General features: G+C 45.1%; 1 protein-coding gene across 1 annotated transcript in view; it reads right to left on the bottom strand.

Annotated features, from left to right (window-relative positions):
• Positions 1–19,728, bottom strand: part of PNPLA7 (patatin like phospholipase domain containing 7) — a 197,610-nt gene that overhangs the window by 125,603 nt on the left and 52,279 nt on the right. The window contains 3 exon segments of the mRNA XM_056540343.1: positions 9,777–9,935; positions 13,144–13,244; positions 17,220–17,303. Coding sequence (XP_056396318.1) covers positions 9,777–9,935; positions 13,144–13,244; positions 17,220–17,303 — 344 coding nt within the window.

The following is a 19,728-nucleotide window of genomic DNA, read 5'->3' as shown; positions in this document are numbered from 1 at the left end:
CCCTCCCATTATATATACAGTATATCCTATTAGTGACTCCACCCCTCACATTATATATACAGTATATCCTATTAGTGACTCCACCCCTCACATTATATATACAGTATATCCTATTAGTGACTCCACCCCTCACATTATATACAGTATATCCTATTAGTGACTCCACCCCTCACATTATATATACAGTATATCCCATAAGTGACTCCACCCCTCCCATTATATATACAGTATATCCTATTAGTGACTCCACCCCTCCCATTATATATACAGTATATCCTATTAGTGACTCCACCCCTCCCATTATATATACAGTATATCCTATTAGTGACTCCACCCCTCACATTATATATACAGTATATCCTATTAGTGACTCCACCCCTCACATTATATACAGTATATCCTATTAGTGACTCCACCCCTCACATTATATATACAGTATATCCTATTAGTGACTCCACCCCTCACATTATATACAGTATATCCTATTAGTGACTCCACCCCTCACATTATATACAGTATATCCTATTAGTGACTCCACCCCTCACATTATATATACAGTATATCCTATTAGTGACTCCACCCCTCACATTATATACAGAATATCCTATTAGTGACTCCACCCCTCACATTATATATACAGTATATCCTATTAGTGACTCCACCCCTCCCATTATATACAGTATATCCTATTAGTGACTCCACCCCTCACATTATATATATACAGTATATCCTATTAGTGACTCCACCCCTCACATTATATATACAGTATATCCTATTAGTGACTCCACCCCTCACATTATATACAGTATATCCTATTAGTGACTCCACCCCTCCCATTATATACAGTATATCCTATTAGTGACTCCACCCCTCATATTATATATACAGTATATCCTATTAGTGACTCCACCCCTCACATTATATACAGTATATCCTATTAGTGACTCCACCCCTCACCTTATATACAGTATATCCTATTAGTGACTCCACCCCTCACATTATATATACAGTATATCCCATAAGTGACTCCACCCCTCACATTATATATACAGTATATCCCATAAGTGACTCCACCACTCACATTATATATACAGTATATCCTATTAGTGACTCCACCCCTCACATTATATATACAGTATATCCTATTAGTGACTCCACCCCTCACATTATATATACAGTATATCCTATTAGTGACTCCACCCCTCACATTATATATAGTATATCCTATTAGTGACTCCACCCCTCACATTATATATACAGTATATCCTATTAGTGACTCCACCCCTCACATTATATATAGTATATCCTATTAGTGACTCCACCCCTCACATTATATATACAGTATATCCTATTAGTGACTCCACCCCTCACATTATATACAGTATATCCTATTAGTGACTCCACCCCTCACATTATATATACAGTATATCCTATTAGTGACTCCACCCCTCACATTATATATACAGTATATCCCATAAGTGACTCCACCCCTCAAATTATATACAGTATATCCTATTAGTGACTCCACCCCTCACATTATATAAATTATATCCCATAAGTGACTCCACCCCTCACATTATATACAGTATATCCTATTAGTGACTCCACCCCTCACATTATATATACAGTATATCCTATTAGTGACTCCACCCCTCACATTATATATAGTATATCCTATTAGTGACTCCACCCCTCACATTATATATACAGTATATCCTATTAGTGACTCCACCCCTCACATTATATACAGTATATCCTATTAGTGACTCCACCCCTCACATTATATATACAGTATATCCTATTAGTGACTCCACCCCTCACATTATATATACAGTATATCCCATAAGTGACTCCACCCCTCACATTATATACAGTATATCCTATTAGTGACTCCACCCCTCACATTATATAAATTATATCCCATAAGTGACTCCACCCCTCACATTATATACAGTATATCCTATTAGTGACTCCACCCCTCACATTATATATACAGTATATCCTATTAGTGACTCCACCCCTCACATTATATATAGTATATCCTATTAGTGACTCCACCCCTCACATTATATATACAGTATATCCTATTAGTGACTCCACCCCTCACATTATATACAGTATATCCTATTAGTGACTCCACCCCTCACATTATATATACAGTATATCCTATTAGTGACTCCACCCCTCACATTATATATACAGTATATCCCATAAGTGACTCCACCCCTCACATTATATACAGTATATCCTATTAGTGACTCCACCCCTCACATTATATAAATTATATCCCATAAGTGACTCCACCCCTCACATTATATACAGTATATCCTATTAGTGACTCCACCCCTCACATTATATACAGTATATCCCATAAGTGAGTCCACCCCTCATATTATATAGATTATATCCCATAAGTGACTCCACCCCCTCATATTATATACAGTATATCCTATAGTGACTCCACCCCTCACATTATATAAATTATATCCTATTAGTGAGTCCACCCCTCACATTATATACAGTCATGGTATAAATGTTGGCTCCCCTGAAATTTTTCTACAAAATGAAGTATTTCTCACAGGAAAGGATTGCAGTAACACAGGTTTTGCTATACACATGTTTATTCCCTTTGTGTATATATATATATATATATAGATCTCCTCTCCTCTGTATATATATATATTGCAGTAACACAGGTTTTGCTATACACATGTTTATTCCCTTTGTGTATATATATATATATATATAGATCTCCTCTCCTCTGTATATATATATATTGCAGTAACACAGGTTTTGCTATACACATGTTTATTCCCTTTGTGTGTATTGGAACTAAACCAAAAAAGGGAGGAAAAAAAGCAAATTGGACATAATGTCACCAAACTCCAAAAATGGTCTGGACAAAATTATTGGCACCTTTCAAAATTGTGGAAAAATAAGATTGTTTCAAGCCTGTGATGTTCCTTTATACTCACCTGGCCGGAAGAAGCGCGCATAGACGCGTGAAACGACCGGCGTAGCCTCTGAGCACTTCCCTTCCAGCCTGATGTTCTCCCGGTGTCCCGGACCTCCAGACGTATAGACACCATAGTCGCGGTGAGTGCATGCTATTGTTCTTCGTGTTTATTACGTTGTTACTACAGCTTTATTGCATGCACGCCGCAGGTGTCAAATATCTCACAGGATTCCTAGTCACCTCCGCATTCTACTAGTGGCACGTGACGTGGTGCTCTCCTCTTCATTTCTTTGCTCCATTGTGAGTTTGCATGTGTACTTACTAAAGCTTTACGCTCAGTCCGTTTTTTATTGGCGCTCCAGAGGGCCCCCTGCTTTAGTGAGTCACCTGCCATGAAATCTACTTTACATACAACATAAAGCCACTACAAAAACAGATCATAGAAACGGGCTAATCAGGTTGGAATAAGCAATAAAGAAACCTCTTATTTTTATTCCATTACTTCTTAGCATTATCCTGCCTCACTATGTGTATGCTGCACATTGTAGGCTAAGAGGGTCCACGGGACAACCCCTGTGGTGCTGGATCATTATTCAGGACCATAGTCCATTAGCACTGCCTTCCTCCATTACACTCCAGAACATACCATGCTCTAGTGAACAGTAATAATCAGTACAGAGTGTTACACCCCTTATATTAGCTGACCCAAGGATTAATGCTTACAGACGGAGCATTACGATGGGAATACAGGAGGAAACAGTTCAAGGATATTGCAGATGAATACTATCATTAGGCTGTGGCGTAATGATGAGGTTCTACAAAAGGTTAATCCCTTAGGTTGTGTTCACATGGTAAATTCGTGTATAATCCCAGGTTGCAGTGTGGTCCGAGACAATGCATCACTAATCAGGTGTTGAAAGGGAGCGTGTCCGTGCCTAAATGGGTGGAGCGACCGCTGAGTGAGAGAGATCTTTTTCCACAGGGGGAGAAAGTTTCAAGCATAGCATGTATGGAAGGGAGCATGGCTGTACTGCAATAGGTGGGGGGATTAATGTGTGGGAGGGATATAAGTCACCTGACACCTAGAAAAAAGGGATCCTTAGGATTGTAGTTGAAGGGAGGGATCGCAAACAGGAAATAGCCAGTTTACACAAACAAGTCCGCAGTGTGATAGGGGCACAGAACACGGCCATTTACCACCAACACAAGCACAGATCCTTAGTAAGCATGTCCATTACTGGCTGAAAGGTAAGTACTAAAGTCACCTTATGTTAGATAATCCCTTTAAGACAGCATAAATGGAGTTTTTCTTACAAGGCCCTACTGTGGCACTGCACAGGTTTTCAAGGGGTACTTTTTTATTTTTTTATTTTGTCTTTTTCAAACAATCAGGTTTCTTTCAAACCTGACTAGTCTCCCTGTCCCCATAGCATAATGCTGCCCCCACCATGATCACTGTAGGGATGGTATTGGGCAGGTGATGGGCAGTGCCTGGTTTCCTCTATACATGATATTGCCTCCACCATGATCACTGTAGGGATGGTATTGGACAGGTGATGGGTAGTGCCTGGTTTCCCCCAGACATGATGCTGCCTCCACCATGATCACTGTAGGGATGTATTGGGCAGGTGATGGGCAGTGCCTGGTTTCCTCCAGACATGATGCTGCCCCCACCATGATCACTGTAGGGATGGTATTGGGCAGGTGATGGGCAGTGCCTGGTTTCCTCTATACATGATATTGCCCCCACCATGATCACTGTAGGGATGGTATTGGACAGGTGATGGGTAGTGCCTGGTTTCCCCCAGACATGATGCTGCCCCCACCATGATCACTGTAGGGATGGTATTGGGCAGGTGATGGGCAGTGCCTGGTTTTCTCTATACATGATATTGCCCCCACCATGATCACTGTAGGGATGGTATTGGACAGGTGATGGGTAGTGCCTGGTTTCCCCCAGACATGATGCTGCCCCCACCATGATCACTGTAGGGATGGTATTGGGCAGGTGATGGGCAGTGCCTGGTTTCCTCTATACATGATATTGCCCCCACCATGATCACTGTAGGGATGGTATTGGACAGGTGATGGGTAGTGCCTGGTTTCCCCCAGACATGATGCTGCCCCCACCATGATCACTGTAGGGATGGTATTGGGCAGGTGATGGGCAGTGCCTGGTTTCCTCCAGACATGATGCTGCCCCAACCATGATCACTGTAGGGATGGTATTGGGCAGGTGATGGGCAGTGCCTGGTTTCCTCTATACATGATGCTGCCCCCACCATGATCACTGTAGGGATGGTATTGGGCAGGTGATGGGCAGTGCCTGGTTTCCTCCAGACACAATGCTGCCCCCACCATGATCACTGTAGGGATGGTATTGGGCAGGTGATGGGCAGTACCTGGTTTCCTCCAGACACGATGCTGCCCCCACCATGATCACTGTAGGGATGGTATTGGGCAGGTGATGGGCAGTGCCTGGTTTCCTCTATACATGATATTGCCCCCACCATGATCACTGTAGGGATGGTATTGGACAGGTGATGGGTAGTGCCTGGTTTCCCCCAGACATGATGCTGCCCCCACCATGATCACTGTAGGGATGGTATTGGGCAGGTGATGGGCAGTGCCTGGTTTCCTCTATACATGATATTGCCCCCACCATGATCACTGTAGGGATGGTATTGGACAGGTGATGGGTAGTGCCTGGTTTCCCCCAGACATGATGCTGCCCCCACCATGATCACTGTAGGGATGGTATTGGGCAGGTGATGGGCAGTGCCTGGTTTCCTCTATACATGATATTGCCCCCACCATGATCACTGTAGGGATGGTATTGGACAGGTGATGGGTAGTGCCTGGTTTCCCCCAGACATGATGCTGCCCCCACCATGATCACTGTAGGGATGGTATTGGGCAGGTGATGGGCAGTGCCTGGTTTCCTCTATACATGATGCTGCCCCCACCATGATCACTGTAGGGATGGTATTGGGCAGGTGATGGGCAGTACCTGGTTTCCTCCAGACACAATGCTGCCCCCACCATGATCACTGTAGGGATGGTATTGGGCAGGTGATGGGCAGTACCTGGTTTCCTCCAGACACGATGCTGCCCCCACCATGATCACTGTAGGGATGGTATTGGACAGGTGATGGGCAGTACCTGGTTTCCCCCAGACATGATGCTGCCCCCACCATGATCACTGTAGGGATGGTATTGGGCAGGTGATGGGCAGTACCTGGTATCCCCCAGACATGATGCTGCCCCCACCATGATCACTGTAGGGATGGTATTGGACAGTTGATGGGCAGTACCTGGTTTCCTCCAGACATGATGCTGCCCCCACCATGATCACTGTAGGGATGGTATTGGACAGTTGATGGGCAGTACCTGGTTTCCTCTATACATGATGCTGCCCCCACCATGATCACTGTAGGGATGGTATTGGACAGTTGATGGGCAGTACCTGGTTTCCTCTATACATGATGCTGCCCCCACCATGATCACTGTAGGGATATATTGGGCAGATAATGGGCAGTGCCTGCTTTCCTCTAGACATTATGCTTAGAACTGAGGCCAGAAACTTCAATCTTGGTTTCATGAGACCAGAGAATTTGGTTTCTCCCATCTGCACACAGGATTTTTGAAGTTCAGCTAGTGTGACCATTGGGTTCTTCCATATAAGAATTATGGAGGCGACTGTGTACTTGGGAACTTTCAGTGCAGTAGAAATGTTTTGCCCCCTTCTCCAGATCTGTGCCTCCACACAATCCTGTCTGAGCTTTACAGGCAGTCTCCCCCCCCCCCATGGCTTGATTTCTGCTTTGATACACATTGCCAGCTATGAGACCTTATCAGTGGTTCCCAACCGATGTGCCATGCCAGTTCTGTGTGGAAGATGATGTCAGGACTTGCAAGGTGATAACACCACATCTTAGTTCCTGGAGCATCTTAGCTGTAAGGTCCCCAGGGGCTTCTGACTTCTAGTGACACTGCCTGCAGCCACTTGAGGCCAAGAGCGCCACATCTTTTGGGACGCGCAGGATGACGCTCCGTGCACGCTTCATAGGTAGAAAAGCACCCTGCTGCCCCTGGTGGCCGCAGAAAGAAGCTGAAGAAGATGCCGATTACTGCTAGGAAAAAAAAGAGGGGGAAGCTTCCTGCAGAGGAAAAAGCTAACTTGAAGGGACAGTCTGTATAATCTTGATAAACGGGCTCTTCTGATGCGACAACCCTTTTAATAGGATTGTACCTGTTGGGAAATGCTGAATAAGTGTAGGTTCACACTGCCTTAGTGCTCTGTTAGTTGTATCCATTGGCATGCAGATGTATTCGGTAGCATGGTAGCCTGCGCTTTTGAGTCTACTTAAAATAGCACATACGGTATATACTCGAGTATAAGCCGAGTTTTTCAGCACGATTTTTCGTGCTGAAAACGCCCCCCTCGGCTTATACTTAAGTGAACTCTCCGCCTGTTAATCCCTTCATCAGTGGGCTTCAACCTGCGGACCTCCAGATGTTGCAAAACTACAACTCCCAGCATGCCCGGCCAGCCGTCGGCTGTCCGGGCATGCTGGGAGTTGTAGTTTTGAAACATCTGGAGGCCCGCAGGTTGAAGCCCACTGCGCGGGCCTTTGTAATCATCCAGACCCCCCCCCCTTTGGTTTTCTACTCACCTCCCCTCGGTGGGAAGGAAAGGTGAGCTGGTCCGGGCCATCTATGCTGCAGGGACCGTCCGGTGGGGAGTGTTAGTCGTTCCGGGCTGTACATTTTCACCGGGAGGGCCCTCTTCTCCGCTTGCTCCGGGCCGGCCCCGGACTAGTGACGTTGCCTTGACGACAGCGCACAGGGACGTTCATGCGGGTGAAATTAGGGGCCTCGGCTTATATTTGGGTCGGCTTATACTCGAGTATATACGGTAGGTCCCGAACAGAGTCCCTAGACTCTGTTCAGCCATAGAAATCCATAGGGTCCACTACTTCTATTCAAGGGGTATTCTGGCTTTATACATCTTATCCCCTATCCAGACAAAACTTTTATTTTAATAAACGGTCGCTGCTTTAACCGATGTCCGTGATCGTATAGAGCCAGAAATATCTGATTTCCCTCACAGGTATAATCCTGTTTAACCCGTTAAGGACTGAGCGTTTTTCTGTTTTAGCACTTTAGTTTTTTCCTCCTTACCTTTTAAAAATCATAACCCTTTACATTTTTCACCTAAAAAATCCATATGATGGCTTATTTACCAATTCTACTTTGTAATGACATCAGTCTTTTTACCCAAAAATCGATGGCGAAACAAAAAAAATTAAAATAAAAAATCATTGTGTGACAAAACTTTCGTAAGTTTTGGGGGCTTCCGTTTCTATGCCTAGGTTTGAACTACGGGGGGCCCTATAGACAGTGGGCAAGCTAACTATAGGGGCAAAGCTACTTACAGGGGTCCTACAAAAAGCAAAATATCAGCAGGGAGGTCCTAACTATAAGGGGGTCCTATATACGGGGAAAGATTCTACAGTTGGATCCTACCTATAGGGAGCTAAACTACTTACAGGGGACCCCTACATATAGGGGGGCAAACTACCTGCAGGGGGCCCCCTACATCCATGGGGACAACTACCTACAGACTGGTCCTACCTGCATGGGGCTTGTATGGAGGGGTTGCAAGCGAAGCCCCTATAAAAATAAAAACAGGAACATGCCCCATGACATATCGGACCGAGTTCTCCCCTAGTAGCACTAAATGCTGTAGAGATCCATAAAACAAAAAACACTCCTGGCTCAGTTACGTTCACCATATTACAGATCAAAATGATAACGCTTGACCACATGAGACCTTACACTGACATAAGGATAATCAGTCTCCAGAGAGACCTCCTGCACTGGACGCATTGGACAGGCACCATGTAATACTATCTTTCCCCCTGCAGCAAGGTGTATGTGTGCCGACTGCTCCTCTATACAATTAAAGCTAATTGCTATGGATTCCAGCAAGCAGACCCCCCCGGCGACCAGATCCCGATGGACCCTTGAAATGTACCGAATGTATAAGATGCTTGTTAACAAACAGGGTTATGTCTCTGGTAAGAACACAAGAGATTTTGGAATAAAAGCAGTTTTATATTCTTCCTATGGTCCCAAAGATATCGGAAAGCTGGTCAGAAAAAGCGTAGTGCTGTAAATAGCTGCACAGTGCCACCTGCAGCTCTGTAAGCAAACAGATTGTAATGGACTAGGGGCGTGTTTTCAAACCAGTGTGCCTCCAGCTGTTGCAAAACTACAACTCCCAGCATGCCCGGACAGCCTTGTTGGGAGTTGTAGTTTTGCAACAGCTGGAGGCACACTGGTTGGAAAATATAGGTTTAGGGTTAGTATTTTGTTGGGAGTTGTAGTTTTGCAACAGCTGGAGGCACACGGTTGGAAAATATTGGTCTAGGGTTAGTATTTTGTTGGGAGTTTTAGTTTTGCAACAGCTGGAGGCACACTGGTTGGAAAATATTGGTCTAGGGTTAGAATTTTTGGGGAGTTGTAGTTTTGCAAAAGCTGGAGGCACACTGGTTGGAAAACATTGGTCTACGGTTAGTATTTTGTTGGGAGTTGTAGTTTTGCAACAGCTGGAGGCACACTGGTTGGTAAACATTGGTCTAGGGTTAGTATTTTGTTGGGAGTTGTAGTTTTGCAACAGCTGGAGGCACACTGGTTGGAAAACATTGGTCTAGGGTTAGTGTTTTGTTGGGAGTTGTAGTTTTGCAACAGCTGGAGGCACACTGGTTGGAAAATATTGGTCTAGGGTTAGTATTTTGTTGGAGAACTCACTTACCTGAAGTTTTATAAGAGAAGACAGATCTTTTTTAGCAGCCTCGAACATAGCATTCAGGTGTCTGTTCACACTGAACTCCGGGATCAACAAATCTTCCACCGTGTAATGATAGACTGCTGAGGGGGTCTCTGTAACGGTCACCGTTTTCTTCTGAATAGACTGTAAAACACCGAGAGTTGATGCTACAACTGTATCCAACACTTGGGAATGTCACATGACACACAAAAAACAAAAACATGCAACAATCACTTCAATATGTAAAAACAGCTGTATAAAGAAGCAAGCTGAGCATAAAAGCAGAAAAAAAATACAAGCACTTCAATATGTAAAAACAGCCGTATAAAGAAGCAAGCTGAGCATAAAAGAAGAAAACAAATGCAACAAGCACTCAAATATGTAAAAACAGCTGTATAAAGAAGCAAGCTGAGCATAAAAGAAAAAAAATACAACAAGCACTTAAATATGTATAAACAGCTGTATAAAGAAGCAAGCTGAGCATAACAGCATAAAAGAAGAAAAAAAAATACAAGCACTTAAATATGTATAAACAGCTGTATAAAGAAGCAAAAGAAAAACAGAAAAGAAAAAAAAGAAAAAAGAAAGATGTTTGCATAGAATTACTGGGTACGAACTTAAAGGGGTTATCCAGGAAAAAACTTTTTTTTTTTTTATCTATCAACTGACTCCAGAAAGTTAAACAGATTTGTAAATTACTTCTATTAAAAAATATTAATCCTTTCAGTACTTATGAGCTGCTGAAGTTGAGTTGTTCTTTTCCGTCTAAGTGCTCTCTGACGACACGTGTCTCGGGAACCGCCCAGTTCAGAAGCAAATCCCCATAGCAAACCTCTTCTACTCTGTGCAGTTCCCGAGACAAGCAGAGATGTCAGCAGAGAGCACTGTTGTCAGACACAAAATAACTACTCAACTTCAGCAGCTGATCATTATTGAAAGGATTAAGATTTTTTAATAGAAGTAATTTACAAAACTGTTTTTAACTTTCTGGAGCCAGTTGATATAAAAAAAAATATTTTTTTTTTCCTGGAATACCCCTTTAATCTATCCCAAGTTTCAAGCCATCGCAACCTTCTGCTTCAGCCTGGGGAGACGTGGGTCACACTGGGTGATACAGCTCAGTAAAGTTCCGTGCTCGAGTCCGGTTCATCAGAAAAGGGCACGTGTACGGTACTTCACTGAGGCCGGGTTCACACCACGCTTTTGCAATACAGTTACCGTATCAGGTTTTTGATTTTATAAAAACGGATTCCTCAAAACCGGACTGAACTGTATCAAATCGTGTGGACAAATTTTAATCCATATACAGATTGAAAAATGACGTCCGGTTGCATCCGTTTTTTTAAGAAAAAAAAAATATACGTTTTTAACGTTTCATTCCATTATAAATAAAGTTTCACTTGTCTGATTGAAATTCCAAGAAAAAAAAACTGTGCAAAGTCAAAAACCGTGTGGTGCAAACCAGATGGAACCGTCCGCACATACGGTTCTGTACGGTTCCCATTGACACCCACATTTAATTAAGCATATACGTTTCAATACGATTTTTCACCTCGACCCAAAAAACGTGGAAGGCTGCGGTTTTGGGTATGGGAAAAAACTGACAAAAACCATACAGGGTGCAAAACGGACACAACCTGATGCATCGTTTCGCATACGGTTTTCAATACGGTTCCGTACGGTTTTCAAACTTAAAATCTTACACGGGAACTATATTGTAAAAACGTGGTGTGAACCCGGCCTAAGAAAGTTAAAATAAGGAGCGGTCTTACTCTTGCACATACAGTGGTCCCTAAAGTTACAATTAGAGATGAGCGAACTTACAGTAAATTTGATTCGTCACGAACTTCTCGGCTCGGCAGTTGATGACTTATCCTGCATAAATTAGTTCAGCCTTCAGGTGCTCCGGTGGGCTGGAAAAGGTGGATACAGTCCTAGGAAAGAGTCTCCTAGGACTGTATCCACCTTTTCCAGCCCACGGGAGCACCGGAAAGCTGAACTAAATTTATGCAGGAAAAGTCATCAACTGCCGAGCCGAGAAGTTCGTGACGAATCGAATTTACTGTAAGTTCACTCATCTCTAGTTACAATATGAATTGGTTCCAGGACGACCATTGTATGGTGAAACCATTGTATGTTGAGACCAGAACTCTATGGAAACCTGGTAATTGGTTCTGAAGGCCCAAAATTTCATTCAAAAATAGGAAAAAGTGAGGATTAAAGAAAAATAAGTAGATAACTAATATAGATAAAGCAAATCCTTCCATATAAAAGTAAGAAAGATCTGCTGGAGCTGTAATCACTCTATGTCAGTGTTTTCCAATCAGGGTGCCTCCAGCTGTTGCAAAACTACAACTCCCAGCATGCCCGGACAGCCTATGGCTGTCCGGGCATGCTGGGAGTTGTAGTTTTGCAACAGCTGGAGGCACCCTCGTTGGGAAACACTGGTCTATGTAGAGGACAGGAGCTTCTTCAGGGTCCTGTACAGAAATACATACAAGAATCAATCAAACCAAATTTAATCGGCCTACAGTCACTTTTGGCAGAAACAGATAAAGGGGTACTCCACTGCTCAGCGTTTGGAACAAACTGTTCCGAAAGCTGGAGTCGGCCCCGGGAGCTTGTGATGTCATTGCCCCACCCCCTCATGACGTCATAGCCCCGCCCATCAATGCAAGTCTATGGGTAGGGCATGATGGCTGCCATGCCCCCTTCCCATAGACTTGCATTGAGGGGGAGGGGCTATGATGTCACGAGCTCCTGGTGCCGGCTCCAGCGTTCGGAACAGTTTGTTCCAAACGCTGAACAGCGGATTACCCCTTTAAAGTATTAAATGGAGAATGTAAGGTGGAGGACAGGTCAGGACTGGTCTGTACCTACAGAGAACCAGCTGGCAGCTCCTTCTGTGTCCTGATTTACATAGTCTTAAAGGGGTTATCCAGGAAAAAAACTTTTTTTTATTTATCAACTGGCTCCAGAAAGTTAAACATATTTGTAAATTATTTCTATTAAAAAAATCTTAATCCTTTCAGTACTTATGAGCTTCTGAAGTTAAGGTTGTTCTTTTCTGTCTAAGTGCTCTCTGATGACACGTGTCTTGGGGACCACCCAGTTTAGAAGAGGTTTGCTATGGGGATTTGCTTCTAAACTGGGCGGTTCCCAAGACAAGTGTCATCAGAGAGCACTTAGACAAAAAAAGAACAACTCAACTTCAGAAGCTCATAAGTACTGAAAGGATTAAGATTTTTTTAATAGAAGTAATTTACAAATCTGTTGATATAAAAAACGTTTTTTCCTGGAATACCCCTTTAACCTTTTTGTAATATGAGACTTTATGGCAGCGCTCGCCCACCTTGTTCATGACTGGGCTTGGAGGGAAGTCATCCGGAGTCCGGCTCACCCGGGCCCGCTCATACGCCATGTCCATGTCTGATTTAGCGGCAATTGGGCTTCCTAGGATTATAAAGATAGATCAGAACAAGAAATAATCTTTATGTGCTTAAAAGATTATTAAAAGCAGGGCTCTGTACACCGAGGACAAGCAGGGCTCTGTACACCGAGGACAAGCAGGGCTCTGTACACCGAGGACAAGCAGGGCTCTGTACACCGAGGACAAGCAGGGCTCTGTACACCGAGGACAAGCAGGGCTCTGTACACCGAGGACAAGCAGGGCTCTGTACACCGAGGACAAGCAGGGCTCTGTACACCGAGGACAAGCAGGGCTCTGTACACCGAGGACAAGCAGGGCTCTGTACACCGAGGACAAGCAGGGCTCTGTACACCGAGGACAAGCAGGGCTCTGTACACCGAGGACAAGCAGGGCTCTGTACACCGAGGACAAGCAGGGCTCTGTACACCGAGGACAAGCAGGGCTCTGTACACCGAGGACAAGCAGGGCTCTGTACACCGAGGACAAGCAGGGCTCTGTACACCGAGGACAAGCAGGGCTCTGTACACCGAGGACAAGCAGGGCTCTGTACACCGAGGACAAGCAGGGCTCTGTACACCGAGGACAAGCAGGGCTCTGTACACCGAGGACAAGCAGGGCTCTGTACACCGAGGACAAGCAGGGCTCTGTACACCGAGGACAAGCAGGGCTCTGTACACCGAGGACAAGCAGGGCTCTGTACACCGAGGACAAGCAGGGCTCTGTACACCGAGGACAAGCAGGGCTCTGTACACCGAGGACAAGCAGGGCTCTGTACACCGAGGACAAGCAGGGCTCTGTACACCGAGGACAAGCAGGGCTCTGTACACCGAGGACAAGCAGGGCTCTGTACACCGAGGACAAGCAGGGCTCTGTACACCGAGGACAAGCAGGGCTCTGTACACCGAGGACAAGCAGGGCTCTGTACACCGAGGACAAGCAGGGCTCTGTACACCGAGGACAAGCGGGGCTCTGTACACCGAGGACAAGCGGGGCTCTGTACACCGAGGACAAGCGGGGCTCTGTACACAGAGGACAAGCGGGGCTCTGTACACAGAGGACAAGCGGGGCTCTGTACACAGAGGACAAGCGGGGCTCTGTACACAGAGGACAAGCGGGGCTCTGTACACTGAGGACAAGCGGGGCTCTGTACACTGAGGACAAGCGGGGCTCTGTACACTGAGGACAAGCGGGGCTCTGTACACTGAGGACAAGCGGGGCTCTGTACACTGAGGACAAGCGGGGCTCTGTACACTGAGGACAAGCGGGGCTCTGTACACTGAGGACAAGCGGCGCTCTGTACACTGAGGACAAGCGGGGCTCTGTACACTGAGGACAAGCGGGGCTCTGTACACTGAGGACAAGCGGGGCTCTGTACACTGAGGACAAGCGGGGCTCTGTACACTGAGGACAAGCGGGGCTCTGTACACTGAGGACAAGCGGGGCTCTGTACACTGAGGACAAGCGGGGCTCTGTACACTGAGGACAAGCAGGGCTCTGTACACTGAGGACAAGCGGGGCTCTGTACACTGAGGAAGAGTGGAGCTCTGTACACTGAGGACAAGCAGGGCTCTGTACACTGAGGACAAGCGGGGCTCTGTACACTGAGGACAAGCGGGGCTCTGTACACTGAGGACAAGCGGGGCTCTGTACACTGAGGACAAGCGGGGCTCTGTACACTGAGGACAAGCGGGGCTCTGTACACTGAGGACAAGCGGGGCTCTGTACACTGAGGACAAGCGGGGCTCTGTACACTGAGGACAAGCGGGGCTCTGTACACCGAGGACAAGCGGGGCTCTGTACACTGATGGGGGAGGGGGGGGGGGACTATCACAGCCATGGGGGGAGGGGGGCCTAGGGCAATTTTTGGCACCAGGGCCCTGTGGTTTCCAGCTACGCCCCTGAAGGCTTTTACATATCAGTAGGGTAAAAGCATTCACGGTATTTAGCAGTCGCTCTTCCCCTGCACTATTGGTCGATGGGGCAAATTGAATTAAAAACACTATAAACCTGCTGCTCTGCTTTATTAAACAGGAGCTAAACTAAGGGCTAGAGATGCATTATTACTCGCACAATGCGCCAAAGAAAATGTCACTCATTGCTTTTAAAGCAAAGCTGTAATGACGGCGAGCCGCGGCAGTGCCCTCCGCTCACACGCTGAACGCCATAGAAGTGCTAATGAATGTAACACGAGGAGATATAAATAGGGGAATCTTGGGAGGAGGAGCAGTGGGAGACGGAGGAAAGAAAATCATCGGCTTTCCAATTAATTATGTGGGGGGGGGGGGGGGTGAGGAATAAGACACTAACATGGTGATCAGCGGATGTCAAGGCTGTGACCGCAACCAATTACCGCACGCGATTATCCTGGTAAAATGTGTCATCTTTAAAGCGGTTTTGGTTGTTTAAAAATGTATATGTGGTAATGAGTTGTGGTAACGCTACTTAACCACGACGTGTGAACAATGCCTAACCGGCCAGGAGACTGCAGCTGTTCCTAGTTACAAATGGCTTAAAGGGGTACTCCACCCTAGACATCTTATGCCCTATCCAAAGGATTGTGTATCGCAAGTAATCACGCACAAAGTAAACTTCGCTCCGTGCAGTGATGACTCGGGGGGCTGCAGGAGAGATTGCGGGGGTCCCCAGCAATCAGACATCTTATCCCCTATCCCAGTGGTCTTCAACCTGCGGACCTCCAGATGTTTCAAAACTACAACTCCCAGCATGCCTGGACAGACGATGGCTGTCCGGGCATGCTGGGAGTTGTAGTTTTGCAACATCTGGAGGTCCACAGGTTGAAGACCACTGCCCTATCCATTGGTTAGGGGATAAGATTTCTAGAGCGGAGTACCCCTTTAAAGGGGTACTCTGATGGAAAACTTTTATTTTTTTTTATCACCTGGTGCCAGAAAGTTAAACAGATTTGTAAATTACTTCCATTAAAAAATCTTAATCCTTCCAGTACCTATTAGCTGCTGAATACTACAGAGGAAATTCTTTTCTTTTTGGAACACAGAGCTCTCTGCTGAATCACAAGCACAGTGCTCTCTGCTGACATCTCTGTTCATTGTAAGAACTGTCCAGAGTAGGAGAAAATCCCCATAGAAAACATATGCTGCTCTGGACAGTTCCTAAAATGGGCAGAGATGTCAACAGAGAGCACTGTGCTCATGATGTCAGCAGAGAGCTCTGTGTAGCAAAAAGAAAAGAATTTCCTGTGTAGTATTCAGCAGCTAGTAAGTATTGGAAGGATTAAGATTTTTTAATAGAAGTAATTTACAAATCTGTTTAACTTTCTGGCACCAGTTGATTTCTACCAGAGTACCCCTTTAAAGCAGTGAAGCTTTTATCCATAACAGGGAAAGGCACCGTGCCTGAAGCAGCTCCCCAGTGCGCACTCTTATGCCCCCCAATGATTACAGCCGAAGGGTCAGGATTAGAGATGAGCGAACTTACAGTAAATTTGATTCGTCACAAACTTCTCGGCTCGGCAGTTGATGACTTATCCTGCATAAATTAGTTCAGCCTTCAGGTGCTCCCGTGGGCTGGAAAAGGTGGATACAGTCCGAGGAAAGAGTCTCCTAGGACTGTATCCACCTTTTCCAGCCCACCGGGAGCACCGGAAAGCTGAACTAATTTATGCAGGAAAAATCAGCAACCGCCGAGCCGAGAAGTTCCTGACGAATCGAATTTACTGTAAGTTCGCTCATCTCTAGTCAGGATACTTTAGGAACACCTCATCTGCTCATTTTCATGCTGCAAGCAAATTAAAATGTTATTTTCCGTTTCCAATGCCGTATGATCGCTGATATATATATATGTTTAAACCAGACTGCACAGGACTAATTTAGTGGTGTCAGCAGTTCGGGGGGCTCAGACCTGCTGACAAATTCCCTTTATGAAGGTCTGGCCTCTAAACTTCATATTAAAAAGGATAATAAGGCCAAATTGCAAGCTGAGCAAATGCGCCTCCAGCAAATAATCAGCCATCGCTTTACCTGGGATTTCAACAAGGCTGGAAGAAGAGCGACTTCTGCGATGCCCGGTGCTGGAACCATCAGTGCCGTTAAATTTGCTGGGGTCTGGGGGAAAGAAAAAGAAAAATAAGGCATAAAAGTAAAATACAGAGAAATAAAATGTGATACGAGCGACGTGACTGGATGAATACAATGGGATGGATTTCGAGGTATACAATCCTCACCAACTTTATTTATGTTCACGATGTAAATAAATAACAATAAAAAAAAGGAGAGAAGTCCTGCAACTCACCGCTATGAAATAGATCAGCGTGGTAAGGCCGCCATGGATCACTAGGATGGTGCGGGAAGCTCAGAGGCTACAAACCGGTAGGTTTCGTGCAGATGCACTTCTTCCGGCCTCATGAGGCCGGAAGAAGTGCATCTGCACGAAACCTACCCCAGACCCCAGCAAATTTCATAGCGGTGAGTTGCAGGACTTCTCTCCTTTTTTTATTGTTATTTTTTTTTTTTTATGTCTACATTTTCCTAGCACCACCGCTATATTCAGCACTACTATTGAACCGACGTCCACCATGGCACTTTGCATGTGTTCGTGGTTTTAATTGCATCCATATATAAATACATTTTGCTCATTGCTTAAAAAAGGGAACCTGTCCTCAATTTCAGCCACACTAACCTGTTGGTACAGATGTGAAGTGTGGGTGACACTGATGATATTGATACTTACTCGTCCCCCGATCCATAGTCCCATTGACACGTTACCTTCCTCGCTCGGGCAGCAGGTTTGGCGCGGTTGAAGGTTCAGGATCCCCCCTGACATAACCACTGCTGATTGTTTGCTGGGTCTGGCTGCAGACTTGGGGAAGAAGCAGGGGTGAAGTCCGCATGTTCCTGAAGCTTCGCCCGCGCACCAAGCCTGCCGCCCAAACCAGGTAGACAACGGGCCAACAGATTGGGGACACTCGCAACGTTATCATCAGTGTCACCCGCACTACACACTGTAACAACAGATTAGTGCGGGAGAAAGGGATGACAGATTCCCTTAAATAACATTTTTAGCATTTTTTTGCATAAATTCCTCATTATTTTAAAATTCCAGATTCTTCAATTAAAGAAGATTGCCTTTTGCTGTCTGGGCATAATGGGAATTGTAGTTTTGCCACAGGTTGGGAAACGCTTGCCCAATGTGTATGGGGGGGGGGGGGGGGCTCCTTAAACCCTTTCAAAAGATGGGTACTTTAAAAACACATAGAAGAATTATCAAAACTTATACAGAGGAAAAGTTGACCAGTTGCCCATATCAACCAATCGGATCGCTTCTTAAATGTCACTGGGGCCTCTTTACGAATTAACCACTTAAGGACTCAGGGCATACCTGTACGCCCAGAGTCTGCTCCCTTTCTATAACCTGGGGACCGCGGCGTCGGGCCGGGACCCGTGGCTAATAATGCGCGACACTGATCGCGGTGCCACGTTCAAAGTTGAATCACGCGTCTAAAGTGAAAGTAAAGTACTGCCAGTTAGCTCAGTGGGCTGTTCGGGACCGCCGCGTCCCGAATAGCTGAAAGACACAGTCCCGAACCTGCCTCCTGCATTGTTGATCGCCGAATGACTGCTCAGTGCCTGAGATCCAGGCATGAGCAGTCAAGCGGCAGAATCATTGATCAATGCTATCCTATGAGAAACCATTGATCAATGTAATAGATCAGTTAGTGCAGTATTACAGCCACTAGAGGGAGCTATAACACTGTAAAAAAAAAGTGAAAAAATAAAAAATAAAAAAAGAGTTAATAAAGATAATTTAATCCCTCATTTAACAGTGTAAATTAAAATAAACATATGTGGTATTGCAGCGTGCGGAAATGTCCGCATTATAAAAATATATCATTAACTAAAATGCAGGGTCAATGGCATATGCGCTAAAAACTTCAGATCACGGCGCAAAAAATGAGCCCTCATACCGGCCCATAAGTGGAAAAATAAAAAAAGTTATAGGGGTCAGAAGATGACAATTTTAAACGTATAAATTTTCCTGCATGTAGTTATGATTTTTTTCCAGAAGTACGACAAAATCCAACCTATATAAGTAGGGTATCATTTTAACCGTATGGACCTACAGAATAAAGATAAGGTGTCATTTTTACTGAAAAATTTACTGTTTAGAAACGGAAGCCCCCAAAAGTTACAAAATGGCGTTTTTCCTTCAATTTTGTTGCACAAGGATTTTTTTTTCCCATTTCGTGGTAGATTTTTGGGTAAAATGACTGATGTCACTGCAAAGTAGAATTGGTGGCGCAAAAAATAAGCCATCATATGGATTTTTAGGTGCAAAATTGAAAGTATTATTATGATTATTTTAAGGTAAGCAGGAAAAAAACAAAGTGCAAAAACGGAAAAAGTCCTCAAGGGGTTAAAGATGCGATTTCATTGGTTGCTACGGGCACAGGTTTTGATAAATCTCCCACAGAAAAAAAAGAAAAATGAAACAAGACAAACCCCTGGCCTGCTGATAATACAGTGTTACACA

This window comes from Hyla sarda, chromosome 9, assembly GCF_029499605.1.
Source record: "Hyla sarda isolate aHylSar1 chromosome 9, aHylSar1.hap1, whole genome shotgun sequence".
In the NCBI taxonomy this organism is placed as follows: Eukaryota; Metazoa; Chordata; class Amphibia; order Anura; family Hylidae; genus Hyla; species Hyla sarda.
This window is presented reverse-complemented; position numbering and strand designations above follow the sequence as displayed.